Below are 19333 nucleotides of genomic sequence, written 5' to 3'. Positions count from 1 at the left end.
CTCTTCACCTTAAGTGTTCTGCCAAACAACTTTTAAAATTTTGATTAACATGCAACAACAATAGGGATCAAGTATGCACTGGTCAAAGCCAGTGTCTGTCTGTCTTTCCTTCCATCTCACTTCCCAGCCTGTCCTACCCTGACTCCTACCTCTTCCTACTGACGGCAGAGTGGCCTCGGCTTCAGCCACTCATTGAATCCTACTGTTAGTTTAACTCTTTATCTGAAAACAAGCAAACAAACACACACACACACACACACACACACACACACACACACACACACACAAAACCCCACCTCACATCTCTAAACTATGACATATCAAAACATTACATAAAAATAGATGGAAGGCTTAAGAATAAAGTTAAAAATGATCAAATATTTAGGAAAAAGTGTGCATAAATAATTTGGGCACTGGAGTAGGTGACTGTTTTAGACACAACACTGAAAGCAAAATGAAAATACAAGCTAAGCTACAAGACAAAACTGAAAAATCGGTGCATCAAAGAAGATTATCATTAACAAAAATCTTCACATATCATATATCTGATATGGGCTTGTATCTAGCCTAGATAAATAAAAATTAATAGTTTTTGAGAAAAACAATCCAATTTTTAAAAAATGGTTGAATTATCTCATTCAACCAAAGAGGAAAAGCTAAAACCAGTCACGGCATAAAACTACTGATCACCATTACTTGCCAAGAAAACATAAATCGCCTTCATAATGAGACTCATCTTCATGCCCACTAGTAGGATGGTGGTTTCTTTGCAGAAAGCAAAAGCTGAGGCTGTGGAGGGATTAAAATCCATGCATATTGTGGGCGGGAATGGGAAAGGTTGCCACTGCTTTAGAACAGGATTACTCAGTTACCATGTAATCCAGTAACTCTACTTTCAAGTACCTATGCAAGGAGAAAAGAAAGCATGTGCCAAAGGGGAAGAGCTTGCATGGGGATAAACTGTAGGGACAAAATGTAGGAAATCACCAAAGCAAAACCACCCTAGTTGATATTCCCACAGTAGAGCATTCTTTCAGCAATTCACGAGGTGCTTGATTTTTTTTTGGGGGGGGGGGGGGCGGGGTGTGCAGTGATGGAAATGCCCTGAGTTTGGTGTTGGGGGTGGGTGTACTAACGAACTCTGAGCTGTAGCTTTGTGTAGGTGAATGATGCCGTTTGTGGTCTGAGTTCTGCAGACCTATCCCTGAGAACTAAGGAACACTGAATCAGAGGTCGGTATTTTCCATGTCAGTAGCAGAGGTCATCTCATCTCAAAGTTAAATCTGCAGCTAGAGTGATAGATCATGAATTGGTCACCCCCAATTAATTCAAGTAGCACATGTGTCCTGTTATTCAATATAAGACACACACACACACACACACACACACACACACACACACACTTTCACGGTAGTTCTTTTGACTATTAGATACAAGAAGTAATATAGGCTGAACACCCCCACCCCCAAATCCAAAATCTGAAATGTTCCAAAACTGAAACATTTTGAGCATGAAGATGACACCACAAGCAGGGAATTGCACACCAGAATTCGGGTTAAATTAAACATCTAAAATTATCTGTAGGTATAAAGTGTATCTGAGATATAAATAAATTCTGTGTTTAGACTTGTGTCCCAATCCCCAAGATATTTCACCACAGCCATACAAAATTACAAATTTTGGGGGAAAAAAATCTGAATTCTGAGGTGTTCCTAATCCAAAGTATCCCAGATGAGGGCTGCTTGGTGTATTCGGCAGTCTCTTCCAGAACAGCTTCTCTTGGGGAACTGCCATGATGTTATCTGCCTGTCGAGGTCTCTGTCAGCCTGGTGTTTCTCTGAACTCTGAAGCTAAGTGAGCCTTGCAGAGTCATGGCATACCCATCCATCCATCCTGGGCTGTGCTCTAGGACTCAGACCCAAACTTATTAGTCAGAGGTAAACTGAGGCTCTGCTAGAAGCAGCCTTCAAGGGTTTACTGGGAACATGTGAGAGACAGACCCATTTCAGCCCAATGAAGGCCCAGGAGGGCTCTGCTCCAAGGCATTGACTAGAACCCTGACTCAGCAAGAAAGTACACACGGGTAGGATCCAACCATCCATACTAAGCTGTGCCCTTCTTACCTATGTTTCTATCTTCAAACAGGCTGTGGGGCCAAAGGCTTCCCACAGCCAGCCATGTCAGAAAGGACAGCCATTTGCTAGTCATCCTCAAACACACAGTTAAGTGAAAACACAGAACAGCTTGAGCCTGCTGGGTGAAGGGTCTGGATTAATAGGGACACCCCTGAACTATTAAACCTGCAATTCAGGCTGTAGCCTAAGGCTGGCAGTCACCCACATCTGTAGTTGGACATCAGTGTTCTTGAGATGCTGGTCGTGCCTCTCCACTGGAACAAGGCCAGTGACCTCTTGTGTGAGTCTTCCTGGGGAGATGTGAATGAATGGAATGCCGCACCCCAGATAGGGAAGTGATGAAAAATCTGAAGAAATGATTCTCCCTGCTAGAGAGCCATTGAGGTTGTTGGGTTTACTTATTGGAGTATGGGGGAGGTGAGAATGGGAAGCTCAAAGGCAGCTTACTTCCTGGAAAGCCCAGCCCAGGCTGGGTGACTGACACACAAAAGCTACATCCTTGGATCTCCCAGCACAACTTAAAGGCAGCCAGGCCAAAGGGGGAGTCTGTTCTTACCCAGCAACCTTTCTATAGAGGCTTAGTGACTCTCAACTTTCAGGAACCTTGGGCCTTGTAAACTTTGTTTACCTCCTGGATTTTATGCGCTTCCCTCTTCCATCCAGGAAGGAATGTTTATGTCTGGAGAAAAGAGCTGCAGCGTCGCTGTTAGAAGACCTAGCACCTCCTGAATCCCGACTACCTTCTAAGCATGGGCCTCTTCAGTTGTGGGCCACGATCCCTTCTGGGGTTGTGTAGCAGAAAGAGTGGAGGTCATAAAAATTTCACAGCAGTGGAAGGGTTCTAGATGTTCAAAATCAAAATTTAATTCAAAACCAAGCTTTCGGTGCTCCTGAGGGCTTGCGAAGTGCTGGACCATGCTGTACCTTGTGATATCGCTGCAGCCTGGGTTCTAACACACGGAACGCACACTTGGCACTGTGCCTGGGGTGCACACACGCAGCATCACACGGATGCCGCCTCAAACACAAATGAAACTTTTCCTTATTGACGGATTTGAACAGTGCTGGCTTTCGGTGCTATACCCAATGAAGATGCTAACACACGGTTTTATTTTTTAATTGAGTAGGAAGTTGATACCATTCTGTGCTGTCAAGAAAGGATGAGGAGACATCTGGACAAGACGATTGCCCAACTTGCGTAAGCATTTCCTCTATCCAGCGTTAAAGCCCAGCCATGAACTCTGCTTCTGCCTCCTGCGCACATTTCTCTTAGAGCCTTAAAAGAGCACACACACACACACACATGCTTGGAATATTGTCTTCTCTTTTTATCTAAAAATTAGTTTGGGGATGCTGTAGGAAGGGCAGCTAACGTTTTCCTTAACTCAAGAATTGTTTGCTTTAAGGCCTTTGTTCAGCTCTGGCAACTGGAAAGGTGGTAGGTTGTGTCTCCCTTTTATTTTCATATTTCCTTAAAGACCTACCTGTTCTGATTACATTATCATTCACTCTGCCCACAGCACTGTCATTATGTGCTGTCCCTGACCTCCACCAGAATGCAAAGCCCTCAAGGGTAAAGGCTCTCTATTTTTTACAGCAAGGGTGGAAGACAATGGGAAGGAAGAAGAGCAACCAGGGAAGTTCTTAAGCTGTGGTAACAGCTCTCAGAATAGAAAAAGTGCTGGCTGAGCCTATTGTCTAATGGTTCTTGAAAGGTCTGTGTTGGCTATAGTCACAGGAAGAAGCAGTGTTGAAAATGCCCCTCAAAGAAGTGATGGCTTCATATGTACTACTGTTACCAAAGATGACATGAATACTCCTCAGGTAACAAGTGTCACAGAGGCATCAAATTACTATCTGCTCGGTTTGCCCAGCCTGGGCCTTGAGCCAACACTGAGAAGGTTGGTGAGGTTTGCACTCTGCAGTCCTTTGGAAGTGGCATTAGAAGGCTCTATAACTCAGGAATTGGTGATATGGGCAAATGATTATGCCTGGCATGGTTTGGCTATGGACAGTGTGGTTCTGAGCTATTGCATGCCACGAGGAAGGGGAGAGAAGAACACCAGTGGGCTCATGAAACAATAAAATTGTTCATTATTCCCAACACTTAAGTGGAGTTTCTGGTTGATGGGGGCCACCAGAAAAGGACTCAGGAGTCTTGTTTCTTCTGGTAGCCCTGAGTAGGAGCTGAAGTCAAGTTTATAAACATAAAACCAAGTAGAACCTGAGCTAAGAGTTTTAACCAATCGAAACCCGGGAATTAGAGACTTTCCCAAGTGTTCCATCATTGTCAAGTGACATTAAGTTTAAGTGTCTTTGCCCAACCAATCAAATTCATTTTTTCTTTCTGTTAAGAGCAAGCATTATGTTTTGGGAAACTATTGTTGCTTAGAGAGGGGGGTTGGTCAGCTTGGAGTCTAAAGTCAAAATGGTAGTACTTAAGACAAGTTCCTTTTACCTGCTCTCAACATTCCTTGTATTGTGACTAATGAGACAGATGTCTAGGGGTTCTTGGGAAAATAGAAGGTTGTAATGGGCTCTTAAAACTATGAGTTTAACTGAATTAATTCTTGACTGAACAAAATTAACTAAAACATTGAGAATGCAAGGCCCTATGAAGAACAGGAAAAAAAAAAAGAGGGGCAGTGTTCCTGCTAAGCTGATGGGTAGCCAAGGGGGCCAATCAAAAAGATTCTGCAATCAGTTATTCTTTTTTTCTGCCTATCTAATAGGTTTTGTTTTATTTTTGTTAAGGTGTCTTGGGCCAAACCAGAGGCATAAAAATGAAATTCTTCCCAAAGGGAATTTACTTTTCACTTAGCATTTCAGCTTGTCAAGGGGGCAGAGGCAATGTATTCTTTTCTGTAATTGCTTCCAGCTGCAACTGGGGCATCTGCTCTCAGGTCCCAGAAAAGCTGAAAATGCTAGTCAAAGGCTGGGCAGTGGGGCATTTTTCAGAAGCATCTGATTAGCTTATCCAGCTGAAGGGACTGGGAACAATTATATCAGCCAGACCAAGAAAGATAATATATAAAATTCATGGTTCATGAATTGAAGGGGCACCAGGATGTGGATTGGAAGTAAATCCTGTGTTCATGGAGATAAATAGATTAAAGATATCAAATGGGATTAAGGGAGTTCTTACCTCAGAGGAAGATCCCATTCAGCTAAGCTTCCATTTTGTGAAAAGGAATTAAAGAAACATTTAAATTTCAGGCATGGTTGTACATGCCTTTATTCCTAGCAGAAGGAGCCTTTAATCTCAGCACTCAGAAGACAGAGGCATGCAAATCTGAGTTCAAGGTCAGTCTGGGCTACAGAGCAAGTTCCAGGAAAGCCAGGCATAGGCAGTGAAGAAAACCATGGAAAACAGAAAGGTGGTGAACATATACTTGGATGAGGATGCCATGTTCCAGCCCCAGCAAGCAGCAGAACTTGGCAGCTTTGGGCACATGGTTCTGGCTTTAGAATCAAGGGTAGAATTTTCCTCTGTGACTAAGAAAAGCTTCTGAGGCTGTGAATGTGTCAGGGGCATCCTAGGCCACTGTGTGAACAAGGTTATAGAATCTCCCTCTACAACTAAGGAAAGCTTTTGGGGCCGGGGGTTCCTGCTTGGAAGCCCAGAGAGGCCATTGTGTGAAGCTGTGAAGGGGAAGCCTGGATACTCCAAGAGGCAAGAGATGCCTGAGCTGTGAGATACCTGCCGAGGAAAGCTACTCACAGGGAGTGGAACCAGTCCAAGAGAAAGACGTGTGTTACAGTCAACGAAGCTGAAAGGAATTGGAGCTCTGAAGAGCATTTTGACATCAGATACAGAGATTCAGAGTTTGGAGTTTGCCCAGCTGGTTTTCGGTCTTGGTTTGGTCCAGTATTTCCTCGCTAAGCTGCTTTGACTATGTTTTGGAATGGTAATGTATATCTCGTCAAGTTGGAAGTATGTGATCTGCTTTTTGAATTTTATTTTATGGGGGATTACAGTTGAAGATTGCATAAATCTCAGAAGAGACTTTGAACTTTAGACTTCTAAGCATTGTTGAGACTGTGATATACTATGGGGACTTTTGCATTTAGTGTTGTGCTATGGCTATGAGTCTGTTGGGGCCAGAGAGTGGAATGTGGTAGTTTAAGGAGATATGGCCCCTGTAGATGCATGTATGAACGCGTGGCTTATGGGGAATGGCACTATTAGGAGGTGTGGCCTTGATAGGGTGGGTGTGGCATTGTTGGAGGAAGCGTGCCACCGAGGGTGGGTGTTGAGTTCTCCTAAGCTCCAGCTCCACGCAGTGTGGAGCACATTCCTTTCCTGCTGCCTTCTGCTCAAGAGGTCTGCCTATTCGCTGCTGTGCTTCCCACCATGGCGATAAGGGGCTGAATCTCAGAGTATAAGCCAGCCCCAATTAAATGTTTCCAAGAGTCGCCTTGCTCATGGTGTCTCTTCACAGCAATGGAAGCCGAAATTAAGACAACAAATCAGCAATCTCCAGCTTCACTTAGAAGGAAGCCTTTGCCTTTTTGACATCCAACCTGTGTGACCTGTCCTTATGCTGAGGCTTAGGGTCATCTGATAAGGCCCTCCTACCATCCTGTGTAAAATCATAGTCCTTACTCTGGGATTCCCAACTCCTGTTTGCTTTTCACCTTTTTCTTCTAGCCACACCAGCTGCCTGTGTAGAGTGTGTATTGTCTGTGTGCTCTGTAGGACAAACTCCTCAGAGAAATTCCCGCTGTGTTGCCTGTTTCTAGGGTCACACAACAGTCATTGAATGAACCGTTACACGAGTGAAGCTATTTTTCACCCGTCACCCACGCACACCTCTCACCTCACCAGGGCTAGTCTTTGGTCATGACTTGTGCTTCCTCTCTTCCTGACATTCAGGGAAGAATATATCTCTGAGATTGCGAGGCCCTCTTCTCTTCCTGAGCTGTGGGGGGCAGCATACTGGAGTGACTGCCAGCTCCCTGACCTCACTTCAAGCACTCTTGGAAGTTGATTCAGATTCTTCATTTCTGTCTCCTGGGAAACATCTGAGCCATAACATAAGCCAGAAACTTAGGTGACCAATGGGTCAAGGGAGTCTCATGAGTTCTTGGAGTTCTTGAGTTCTTGGGGGAAGTAAGCATAGAGGAGAAGGGGTGAGAATATAGAAGCTGAACAAGAAGGCGGAAAGGCAGGCACAGAAGTGGGAATGTATATCACAAACCAGCGACCTGTCTGGAACTATTGGTGAGCATTAGGAGATATTATTCCCCCTCCACTTCCTCTCCCCACTCCTCCCCATCCCATGGGTAGGAAGCATGGGCAAGTTGGGGAGGGGTGGGGACAGGGCGAGGGTAGGGTCCTCATGACTCACATGCATGGCCATTTCCACAGATGCTCCTTCAAAGTGGGGGTTGATTGTTTGGATGAAGGAGAGGGGTCCTGACTTAGAAGGGCAATGCCTAGTCCTTTGGGAAGTCGTTGCCTGACTGCAACCATGTCTCTCTTCTCTCCCCCCATGTATTGCAGCTCAAACAGAGCTGTACAGCACGAGCTTGAGAAGGATCTCAATGACAAACAGTGTGCCCTCCGGATTGATGGTAAATGCAAGTACCTGCAAAACACTTCTGAGGGCATCAGCTACTTCCGGGGAGCGGAAAACGTGGATGCAACGTAAGTTGGCACATGCCGTGCTGTGACTGTAATGGCATTTTTTTTCCCTCTCTGCTTTCATTATGATGCAGCATGGGTTGTCCTGTTCTGTTTTCTGCAACTTCCACAGAATCCCCAAGACTGAGTGATTGATAAAAAACAGAAGTTTCTTGGGTTCATATTTTCAGAGTTCCTATGCTGAAGGAACAGAAGGGCAAACGGACATTTGCCAAAGTGAAAGCAGACTCACTTTCACAAACACTCATTCTGGGGAACCGACTTCAGTGAGAATGAACTTATTCTCTTCAGAGAGGTGTGGATGGAGGCAGAGAGTGTGACTTAGGGAGGGGTACATGTGCCTGGATTTGTCCCTAGCACCTCAAAGTGAAGAGTATATTTAAAGGCATTGGTGCTCCCCAATGACACACTCATTGCTTACAGCAGCGATTCTCAACCTTCCTAAGGTTGTGACCCTTTAATACATTTTCTCACGTTGTGGTGACCCCCAACCACAAAGTCATTTTTGGTGCTACTTCCTAACTGTCACTTTGCTGCTGCTATTGTGAGTCATAATGTTTTTGGAGGTAGATGTTTGCCAAAGATGTGACCAGCAGGTGTAGAACCACTGACTTAAAGGCTGACTGCCTAACAATGCACTGATGGAAATCATTGCCAATCTGAGCTAAAATGGAGGGTGCAAAGTGCGGTTAGGTGGCTGGAGAGGAGAGACACACTTGACCTTGACTAGGTTTCAGTAAGGCTTTATTCTAGTAGAGTCAGGGAAATGAACTGTGCTGCATTCTTTCATTAAAGGGATTTTTTTTTCCTGACACAAAAATGGCATCTTCATGTGCAGAAAACCCAGAAAAACACAGACGAAAAGGAAACCAGACATTGCCAATTCCTAGATGGCCTGGGCCCTGTGTACACAGGCTGGGCGCCAGGAATGCCTTTCTTACCACTGCTTGTTACATTTGCCTCACTGGTAGCTCTTTGCCAGACCCCTGGGTACCATTTTGGGCAGGATGTATATAGTTTGAGCCAGCCACTTCCTTTAAAGAATAACCAAGTTGACTGAGTGAAGCTTACATAGAACAAAACAGCCAAAACGTACGTGTCCATGGGTCTGACGCACTTGGATGTCCGTGTGACCACAGCCAGAGACTTATCATCGCCCTGTAAAGATCCCCATGGCTTCCCCCACATCTTTGTCGACCCGTTACCCCTAAAGTGACTCTAAAATTGGTCCTGTCCTGTGGGTGCCTCATCCCACAATGTAAACTTGGCCCATGATTCGGGCACTGATATCCTGGCAATGGGAAGAGAGCCGATGGGAACAATAACACCTATGCCTAGATGGTCCACAGGGACTGTTCAGCCTGAAAGATAGAAGCTCCCTCTCTTGAGAGCTTCGATACCAGTTACCACTTGGCCTTTAACCTTCACCTGTGAATCAGAAACAGTCCCTGTGTTTGTGTTGTGTGTAGTTCCCATATGATGCCTCTTACTTGACTCAAGGTGAGAAGAGAGCGCCTTTTGCCTCCCTGGAGGATGGGTCCTAGCCCTTTGAAAGGCCCCCAATTTCAGGACAAGTTCTTTGCCATCCCTTTCAAAATATATGGAGTGAATGACATTGTTTTGGGTGTAGTCAACATTGAGTCCTATTCAATATTTTATTATAAGAACAAGCAAACAGATAACACCCGTTAAATCTACCATCCAAACACACCCAAAGTTGACAACTGGTCCTTCCAAGTATCCCCAGAGCAACTGATGATAGTGTATAATCTTAAAGAATGACATTGCTTACACACCATTTCACTACACACTGTATCAATAATGTTGTTTGTAAACCTAATGTTCCTAGGTTAATGTAGATTCATTAAGTAAATATTTGTGAGTTTGCATGCTATGTAGACTTTTCCATACATATTACTCTAACCCACACTTTCATTTATTTAGGTTGTTTCTGAGTTAGCAAAGCTTTATATAAATAGTGATGAAATGAATGTCTTTTCCTATCAATCTTTGGGAATACTATTTTCTTAGGATGGTGGAATTTTTGAGTTACAGACACTTAAATGATAACCTCTTCCTAGTCTGTGTTGTCTTTCCACTGTCCAGAAAGATTATTCCAGTTCAGCATTCTCAGCTGCAAGACAGCAGACGTTGCTAAAAACGACACCAGCTGCAAGTTAACCTTTCTCTTTTTACTCTGCTGAGAAGGTTTCTCAGTGTACGGTTGTTCGTTTGGGACACCTTTGGCTACTCTTAAGGTTGATAATTTTGCTTCTGTTTATTGGGCTGGTCATGACACATTTGTAGAGAACCTGCATGCTTTTGTTTTCAGTAATTCATCCTCAATCTGGCAGAAGAATTACTTTATGTCTATTAATAGATTATTGGTTAACTGTAAAATAAGAAAAAAAGATGAGAAAAAATTTAAATTAGCTTTGTTGTTGTTTTCATTTTGTGCATCCTGTCTAGCATGGGTGGCATGGGGGCTTCTATCTTTCAGGCTGAGCAGTCCCTGTGGACCATCTAGGCTTAGGTGTTATTGTTCCCATCGGCTCTCTTCCCATTGCCAGGATATCAGTGCCCGAATCATGGGCCAAGTTTACAGACGACAATATTCTCCGCTCCCAGAGTGAGAGGGCAGCTTCTGCTCAGCTGAGAGAGGACACTGAAAACCTTCTGGTTGTGATAGCCAATGAGATGTGGAACCAGTTCAACAAAGTGAACTTGGCCTTCACCAATCGCATCACTGAGACTATAGATACCAAGAATAAAATCCATGTTCACTTATCAAAGGTGAGGAGCTTGCCTGGCCTAAACACTACACCCTGGACTGGGGCAAGACAGGGAGGAATGTCAGAGGCAAAGAGTTAGCCTGGCACACTCAAGGCCTCTGGCTCAACCCACAGGACTGGGAAAAAAAAAAAAGTCAGGCAATCAGGGGTTCTCCATCTCTGCCATGGACAAGGCAGGATACTCTGGGAACATAAATCTCTCACCACTTCAGAAAAGTGCCATAAGTCGCATGGTCTCCTGGCCATCCAGACTAAGGAAAAGTAATTACAGGCATAGCATTCGTTTCAGTCTGAAGCCAGGTGTCAAAATGAAATGGGAATTCACGGGTATTTGGGATGCGAAGAACACACTCCATGGGGAACAGCTCTTAGTATTTAATGGGAACAAAAGTATTATGATAAAGCTTAATGAATCACTGTGTAGAACTAGAAAGGGAATTTAGTAGAACATACAGTGTATGTGTGTGTGTGGGGGGGCAATCATCTTGAACCCCTTTTCTGGGTGACAGGACCAAAGACAGGAAGTAAAAGGTTGAGCGTCTCTGAGTTTATGAATTCTTCCATGCCGTGAGTATAGGAGTTTTAAATGACAATTTAATGAAAGATTGATGCAGAAGTCACACTTGAAGTGTTCCTCATCATTTGTCACTTATTTTTTCCTTTAAAAGACACTGATTTCTATATATCTTTTATGTACATGAATGTTTGCCTGCGTCTGTGTACACTGCGTGCATGGGTGCTCATGGAGGTCAGAAGACGGTATCAGATCCCCTAGGACTGGAGTTACAGATAGTTGTGAGCTGCCATGGAGATGCTGGGAATTGAACCAGGGTCCTTTGGGAGAACATCCAGTGCTCTTAACTGCTGAGTTGTCTCCCTGACCTGTCTTTTCCTGTTTAAAGGCCTTGCACTGTTGTTCTAAGGTAGTATTTCACAATAGGTGGTGCCATGTTTCCCCTAGGCCCCAACAATTCACTTTTTCCTCTCGTGATGTCCAACTCATGCAGTAAACAACAGTTAAGCCAGGCAGTGTAGTACATTGTTCAGGGTGGAGAAAAGTATAAAATGTACATTTTACTCTCCAGAAGATGGTGGTAACTGTAGGAGATCGTGCACTGTGATCGCCCGGGACAAATGCAGAAAGCATGTACAGGAGTTGGAAGGAGGAACAAGTGTTCCAATGGAGCAACCCTGTGAACAGAGCACAGGAGGCAATAGTTAAGAGGCAGAATTCAGATCCATAAAGAGGCTGGTGTGTATTTATGTCTGTATTAGTCAGGGTTCTCTAGAGGAATGGAACTTATAGAATGAATCTCTCACATCTCTCATGTGATATATATATATGTATATATATATATATATATATACATATATATTTCATATATATCATCTCATTTATATCATCTCATATATATACATGTGTGTGTGCTCATGGATTTATTAGAATGGTTTACAGGCGGCTGTGGTCCAGCTAATCCACAGTGGCTGTCTACCACTAGAAATTCAAGAATCCAGTAGTTGTTCAAGTCCACAAGGTTGGATGTCTCAGCTGGTCTTCAGAATTTCAAAGAAGTAGGCTTTAATGCCAGGAAAGTAATAGATTTGCTAGTGACAGTGAGAGCAAGCAGGCAAAGAGAGAGCTAGCTTCCTTCCTCCATGTTTTTTATATATAGGCTGCCAGCAGAAGGTGTGACCCAGATTAAAGAGGGATCTTTCCACCTCAAAGATCTAGATTAGAAGTGGGTATTCCTACTTCAAATGATGTACTTTAGAGAAAAAAAAAATCCCTCACAGTGTGCCCAGCCATTTGAGTTTTAATTAATTTCAAATGTAGTCAAGTCGAAAACCAAGAACAGTCACCACAGTGTCCGAGATTCCTCCATTTACAAGGTTTGGACCCATTTTCTTGACTTCATCTTAACTTGACCTCCTCAGAAACCCGGTCTCCAAATATAGTCACTATATAGGGACCTGAGGGTTGAGACATCAGGATATGAACTCTTAGGGGAAGGACACACGATTCAACCTATAATAGGTACATTCTGAATTCCATTCAGGCATGTTGGGATGTCACACTGATCCTGCTGTCTCATGTCCCAGTGAGAGAAAACACATACACACATACAGATGTGCATACACACCGGCCCCAGACACACACACCATAGAAAAGAGGTAGTCTGTTGGGAAGGAACCACTTAGAACCAGATAGATAAATGTTTAGCAGAAGGGAACGTAGTCTCTTCTGGTGAGACGCAGACATGGCTGTTTTAGACAGGCTGGTAAAAGCTTGGGAGACAGGTCAAAGCCTGAGTGACGCATTTAGAAGTACTTGGACTACATGGGCAGTAAAGAAGTGTGGCTTTGCAAGGTCTCCATGAAGGATGGAGGATGCAACAGCAGAGTTTCTGAGGATGAAGCTTTGGGATGAAGGGATGAAGGACAGCTAGAAGGTGAAAGTGGGAAACTTGGCTAGCAGCTGCCTAAGAGAACATGTGAGGCAGGGTTTCAAGGAGAGGGAAGCATCCAAATGGCCTGGATGATGGCCTCCAGAGGCGTTTTAATGAGATCAGTGGGTGCCAGAGATGGAATATAGGAAGCGCTGGGATATTGGGTAGGTGGGAGGCAGAGGAAATGGGCACAGGCCACGGGTGAGCATACTTGCCAGGGAACACGGGACGGTGGAGAGACCCCACACTGGTATTAGCTTGGAGAGTGGCAAAAAATCAGGTCAGATCTGGAATATGTGTTGGTGTCATCAGGGCTGTCTCCAGGCCATAGGAAAGGGCCCACAACCAAGTGAGGGAGTATTTGGAACTGTGGAGCCGCAGAGAGCAAGGTCATAGGAGGAAGGTGTTGTGAAGAGGAGAATGTGGAAGGAGCAAGGTTCTTGGTCAATCTACTCCCTTCTCCCAGTGGTGGAGGGAGCACACGGGCCAGGGGTGGGAGCGTTGCAGGTTGCTCAGGGAACAGCAAGGAGATGTCAGCGGCTGCTTCCCATTGCCACAGATCCTGCAGGAGATCTTCCAGACTGAAATGTCCATACTATCCATCAGAAAGGCCATCAAGGAAAAGTCTGCCTTCCTAAAGGTGGCTCACACCCGGCTGGATGAGCGAACAAGGAGACCGAACATAGAGCTGTGCAGGGACATGGCTCAGTTACGGTAAGGGTGTGAGGTGGGCGAAAGTGGAGAGCTGGGGGCCCCTTCCTGGATACAGCTGGGCTATGACTAAGGGTGTTTACTGATGACGAGTATCATTAAGACGTCTCCTTTAAAAGGGCTGCTGACAGGAGCTGTTAAACAGATAACAGGGTCAGTTTGGGAAGACAGAGAAAGTCTTGAGGGGAGTGGTGGTGGTGAGGACCACCTGATGGCGTGAAAGTGTTTAATGTCCCTGAACTGAACTCCTCGGTGGCTGAAGTGGTGAGCTTGGGGTCGTGCATATGACGTCATGTATTTGTTAAAAACTGAAACGGATGCTGACACATCATGTAACATTAGCATTTGGTTCGGAACGTTCAAGGTGCAGTTTGGGTTTCTGAGCACTTCTGTAGGATCCTCGCTCTCTGGAACACTGCTCTTGTGAGCGGCAGAGGCTCTGGCATTCTGTGATTTTCCAGCATGGGCAGCGGCGGGACTCATCAGAAAAGAAACTCCAAGCACCAGTGCCGCCGGCCCCTCTGAACTCAGTCGCTGATTGTGGCATCTTTTGGCCTTGGTATCTTGGTATCTTGGCTTCCTGGAAGTCCCAAGAGCTGGGTTTGGGCTAGTTGAGATGTGCTGTTCCCAGTAAGATGATGAGCTGGCTGCTCTTCACGAGACCGAGCTTCCTCACATGCAGCAAGAAGGGTCTGAGCCATACCGTGCTGTTACCATTATTCTAACTTTGAAAAGATTATGTTAGGACAGGCTTAGAATGCTTTAGCCAGGAAGTGTCTTTTCCCTACAGCCACACTCTGGGTTCCTTGTTACATCCCTTCAAATACCTGTGTTGACTCTTCCTTTGATTTTTTTTCCAGACAGGGTTTCTCTGTGTAGCCTTGGCTTTCCTGGAATCACCTTGTAGTCCAGGCTGGCCTTGAGCTCACAGAGATCCACCAGCCTCTTCCTCCCCAAGTGCTGGGATTACAGGTGTGCACTACTGTGCCCAGCTTACCCACGTTCATGGCTAGTCCAGGTCATGAGGCACTCCTTGACAGAGTGAATCAAATAGATAGCAATCAGATGGACAGCTGGGGAATGCCATGGGCCTTTGCTTATATTCAATTCCATGGTAGTCTCTTTATCATGAAGGATTTATTCTAAAGATGAACCTACCAACCTTAGGCACTACAAAGGAGAGCAATGATGGTTTCAAAGTGATAATTTTTTAGAGAGAAAGTAAAAGAAGAATCCTTGTAAGGTCAGTTGTCATCCATGATGATAATGATGACAAGAATGATGACAGACACAATGATGATGAAAATAGTTGCCACCATTCCTTGTTCTTGCTCCATGTGTGGCCCTGTCTTATCTACCTACCGATCTACCGATCTACTTAATTACAGTAGTTCATGTGTTTACCTTCATTTTGTAAATAAGGAATGGAGGCCTAAACAGGTTGTAGAGTGTCTTCATCAGGGTTACTATCCCTGTGACGAAACACCATGACCAAAAGCAATTTCAAGAGGAGAGATTTTATTTTGCTCACACTTTCACATCACCGCTCATCATCATCACTGAAGGAAGGGCAGGAACTGGGAGGCAGGAGCTGATGCAGAGGCCATGGAGGAGTGAGCTCACTGGCTTATTCCTCTTGGCTTGTTCAGCTTTCTTATAGGACCCAGGACCACCAGCTCAGAGGTGTCCCCACCCACAGTGGCCCAGGCCCTCCCCCCACTCTTCAGAATGCTCCCCTTTCCCAGCTAATATGCACTGTCCTGCCCTTTTTCATGCTCTCGTCAGCTCTCTAGATGTCCATTTCCTCTGCTTCCATGTTGTGTTGACTCTGGGACAGAACCTGCTTTAGTTCCATGTTAGCATATCCTGGCCAAAGGTATTTGGAGCTATTATTATTTGGGAACTTTTTTTTTTTCTTCACAATTGATTGCTCTAAAAGCAACCCTTGGGCTGTCTAAATTGAGAAAACATAAACTTGGGATGGGGGTTGGGGGATGGAGAAAAATTGCTGTTTTCATTTCAAGACTTATAGTCATTTAAAATATTCTGAGCAGGCTCCTGAAAAAGTTCTAAGTCTTTTTAGCATCTTTGGTAGAAATACAGAGAAGGCTCTGCTTGACTTAAATCTTGATTCTAAGACGAAGCAAATAAATGATAGCAGACATAACTGAATTTTAATGTAAAATTATTTTCAAGTCTGTAATAAAAAGAAAGAAAGAAAGAAAGAAAGAAAGAAAGAAAAGAAAGAAAGGAAGGAAGGAAGGAAGGAAAGAAAGAAAAAGAAAGAAAAGGAATGCCTTCAGCAAAACAATTTTCCAAAATCAGCTAAGATCACGGACAGTACAAGTGACTTGTGTCGTTGATGGTGACCTTGATTTACGGTGGCTGAAGTTGGGGGAGGGATGCTTGCCTGCTGTGTACCCACAGCTTCAAGAAAGCAGACTCTGTGGTTGCTTTTCCCAGATCCTCCCTGTCCTGTTTTGACATTGAAACACTGGTATTATTTCATTCTTTCTCCTGGGTGAGTTTCTAGGAGACTGAGCATTTGGCTGCAGGTTGTGAAGACACATTTGGGTTCAGGATTCCTTCTAAGCCAGGGCAGACTGGGAGAGGAGAGGCAGGTTGTGTGGATAGATAAACAAAAGCCCCACCTCCAGCAGCCCTGTGGAGCTGGTGATGCTATATATTATAGGATCTTAAACAAACAGAAACTTTTTTTTCAACCGGGTTTGCTCTAAACAGCAAAATAGCTCATTTCGGATGAGTTCTCAGACTTTGAGCCACTGGAAGGGAGAACAGCATGCTCTCTAGGTGAAGGGCATTCGAGATGTTAACATGTTTTCATGCCTGAGCTGGTGTGGCCCATTTTTCTGCAGCTGGAGAAATGAAGCCCAGAGAGTTGTGTGTGCTAGGCAAGTGCTCTGTCCCCAGGTTCCCCACCCCACCCCCAACGCTTAGTTTTTTGAGACAGGGTTCACTGTGTACCTCAGGCCAGGCCTCTGCCTGCTAGGGCTGGCATTAGAGGCGTGGGTCAACATGCCTGTTGCTGGCAGGTGCCCTTTCCTGGTAACCACCTTGTCTCAGACTGGATGCAGGTCAGTTGAAAGTTGGTTTCTCCATTTCCTTTATGTCTTGATTCCTTTTTACTGTCTTGGGTCTGGATCTTAACTCTTGGTACATCCCCTGGATTGGAGCTCCTTGCAGCCCCCTGCCTCCCAAGGCTGTCTCATCCACCTAGCGTGTAGAAGTTGATCCTCACCGGAAGCGTACCTTTGACACGTCTATGAGCTGTGGGGGAAACTGCAGGATGCAGTTGTGAGCAAGGCTGATTTGGCTGGATGATGTTGCTTCCTGATATTTTCAGGGAAAACATCCCTCATCGCCTAAGGACCACAAGACGGTTGGCTTCTTGGCATGCATTAGGTAGCACTGGGCAGCAAACTAGCCAGTGTCTCTTTGAAGCCCTAGAATTGGAAGTTGGTCTTCATTAGAGAGCTCAAAAGACAGATAAAAGTTGCCCTGGCTGAAAAGATAGCAAAGGAATGCCCTGAGGTCAGACACTGTGGGAGTGCTCTGGAAGGCAGGTCTGCAGAGGAACGAGGAAAGGAGGATAAGGGTGTTGTTTGGAGAACAAGAAAGCTAGTTTTTTGTGGGCGAGGGCTGTGGGGTCATGAGGAAGGGGTGAAGTCAGTCAGAAGTTGAGCAGTGACTTAGGGTGCTTTGGTTATGCCTTTCGCACTCCTCCTCTGCCAGCCTCACAGCCCATGGCCATCTGGGAGGGAGAACTCAGATGCTGGCTGGGGTGGGAGCACCTTCCTTTGAGATGGAGATGTTTGTGTCAGTGTGGCATCTTACCCAGGCCCCTTCAGGTCACCCCTCTAAAAAGTCAAAAAGAGTTAGAAAATAAAATCTCTCCTAATTGCAGTTCCTTGATAATTTGAGGATGCTAGTTCTGGGACACCCTCCGAGATGTCAAAATTCACGGGTGCTCATAAAATTTGCTATGAACACTTCCTTCTGTATATGTGAAATCGCCTGTACATTATCATAATCCAACGTAAGTACCAGTAAAATAGTTAACTGCACCGTGCTGCCTAGGGATCAAGGACAAGAAAGCAGAGAAGATGCAAGTTAAAACCAATCTGAACAGTACTTTGCGCCTGAGGTTGGTGGACCCACTGATTCTGAGTGTGGATCGTCTCTCTGTTTTATGGTGGGGGGAGGGGTGTCATCGTTGGCCTGGTAGAAATCCAGAATAATACAGAAGGCCAAAGAGTAAACAGTAAACAAATAGCCTCCACCAGCCATCCTATCGGCTGTATGAGAAAATGCAGCGGGAGAGGTTTGGATTCGGATTGTCTGGAGCACTAGCATACCGTGTGGGTCTTTCCCCAGAGCATATTCTTTTAAAAACACAAAACAAAAAACCCCAACTTTTTTTGTTGTTGCTGTTGAGAACTTCATACACAAGCACTCTATCAGCATAACTCCCACCCAGCCTTTCCTCTCCCTCAAACCCTTTCCAGGTCCCCCAGATTTGTGGTTTCTTCTTTAATTCCTCTGTTTTACAGGAATACACGCGTGTACATATGCACATTCGTGTACACAACCTCTGGAGCCCCATTTAGCTTTGCTCATCGGTGCATGTGTCCAGGGCTGACCAGTTGGGGTTGGATATCCTATGCAGGAGTTCATACCTGGGGGAAACTAATTTTCCCTCTCTCAGTGCCCCTTTAGTGAGCTAGTAAATGAAACTTTGAAGACAACACAGCCTCATCTTTGCATCACCAATTAGGATTTGAAATCCCTCTGTCAGGATCCATGGGGGTGGTTTCAAGATTCCCTGTGAAATCCCTTACATAAAATGATTTGGCATTTGCATATAACCCATTTATAATCTTCTATGTACCTTTCGTTGGTGGATAGATTTTTTATAATGCTATGCAATGTAAATGGTTCCATTGCTTGTGTTGTCCAGAGAACAAGAAGAAAAGGTATGTGTTTAGCATGAATACATTTTCCCCTGAATATTTTAAATCTGTGGCTTACTGAACGCACGTGCAGACCCCCAGATACAGAGGGCTGACTGTGCTCAAAGCCACGTTTTCAGCTGGCTGGGATCAGAGGAGAGTAATTAAACGTGGCTGCTAGTCAGCGTCCAATGTCTCCATTTGCACACACCATTATCTTTACGTCGTATTAAAGTTTGGAAAATTACGGTATTCTGACTTTAGATCTGTGAGGTTTTTGCCCAAAGTCTTGATGTGACATTACAATTTGTTGGATTCCCCCTGGTGAGATATGGTAACGGGTTGGGTGGAATTCTAGATGCTCAAGGCTCTTTCCTAAACTCAAAAAAGTCATTTTCAAGACTAAAGCAAAAGGTAGAGAGTCTTGGAGAAGTCAAGGGGTTTCCCCTCACATTTGTGTTTTGTTGTTGTTGTTATTGTTTTGTTTTTTACAAAATATCGGTGTTTATAATGTTCCTTCTTGTAAGGTATTATAGTTAAGCATACATTTGCGTCTGTACATATGAATATGTACGTCAGTGTATAGGTGTGTGTGTGTGTGTGTGTGTGTGTGTGTGTGTGTGTGTGTGTG

General features: G+C 44.7%; 1 protein-coding gene across 1 annotated transcript in view; it reads left to right on the top strand.

Annotated features, from left to right (window-relative positions):
• Tekt3 (tektin 3) overlaps positions 1 to 19333 on the top strand; it is a 32070-nt gene that overhangs the window by 12127 nt on the left and 610 nt on the right. Inside the window, exons 4-7 of the mRNA XM_055594399.1 lie at positions 3263 to 3333; positions 7642 to 7785; positions 10353 to 10575; positions 13581 to 13735. Coding sequence (XP_055450374.1) covers positions 3263 to 3333; positions 7642 to 7785; positions 10353 to 10575; positions 13581 to 13735 — 593 coding nt within the window. The remainder of the gene's footprint in view (positions 1 to 3262; positions 3334 to 7641; positions 7786 to 10352; positions 10576 to 13580; positions 13736 to 19333) is intronic.

The sequence above is a fragment of the Psammomys obesus genome, unplaced genomic scaffold (genome assembly GCF_907164565.1).
Source record: "Psammomys obesus unplaced genomic scaffold, mPsaObe1.curated_primary_1811, whole genome shotgun sequence".
Classification (NCBI taxonomy): domain Eukaryota; kingdom Metazoa; phylum Chordata; class Mammalia; order Rodentia; family Muridae; genus Psammomys; species Psammomys obesus.
Note: the sequence above shows the minus strand (reverse complement) of the source record. Positions and strands in the feature narration are given on the sequence as shown.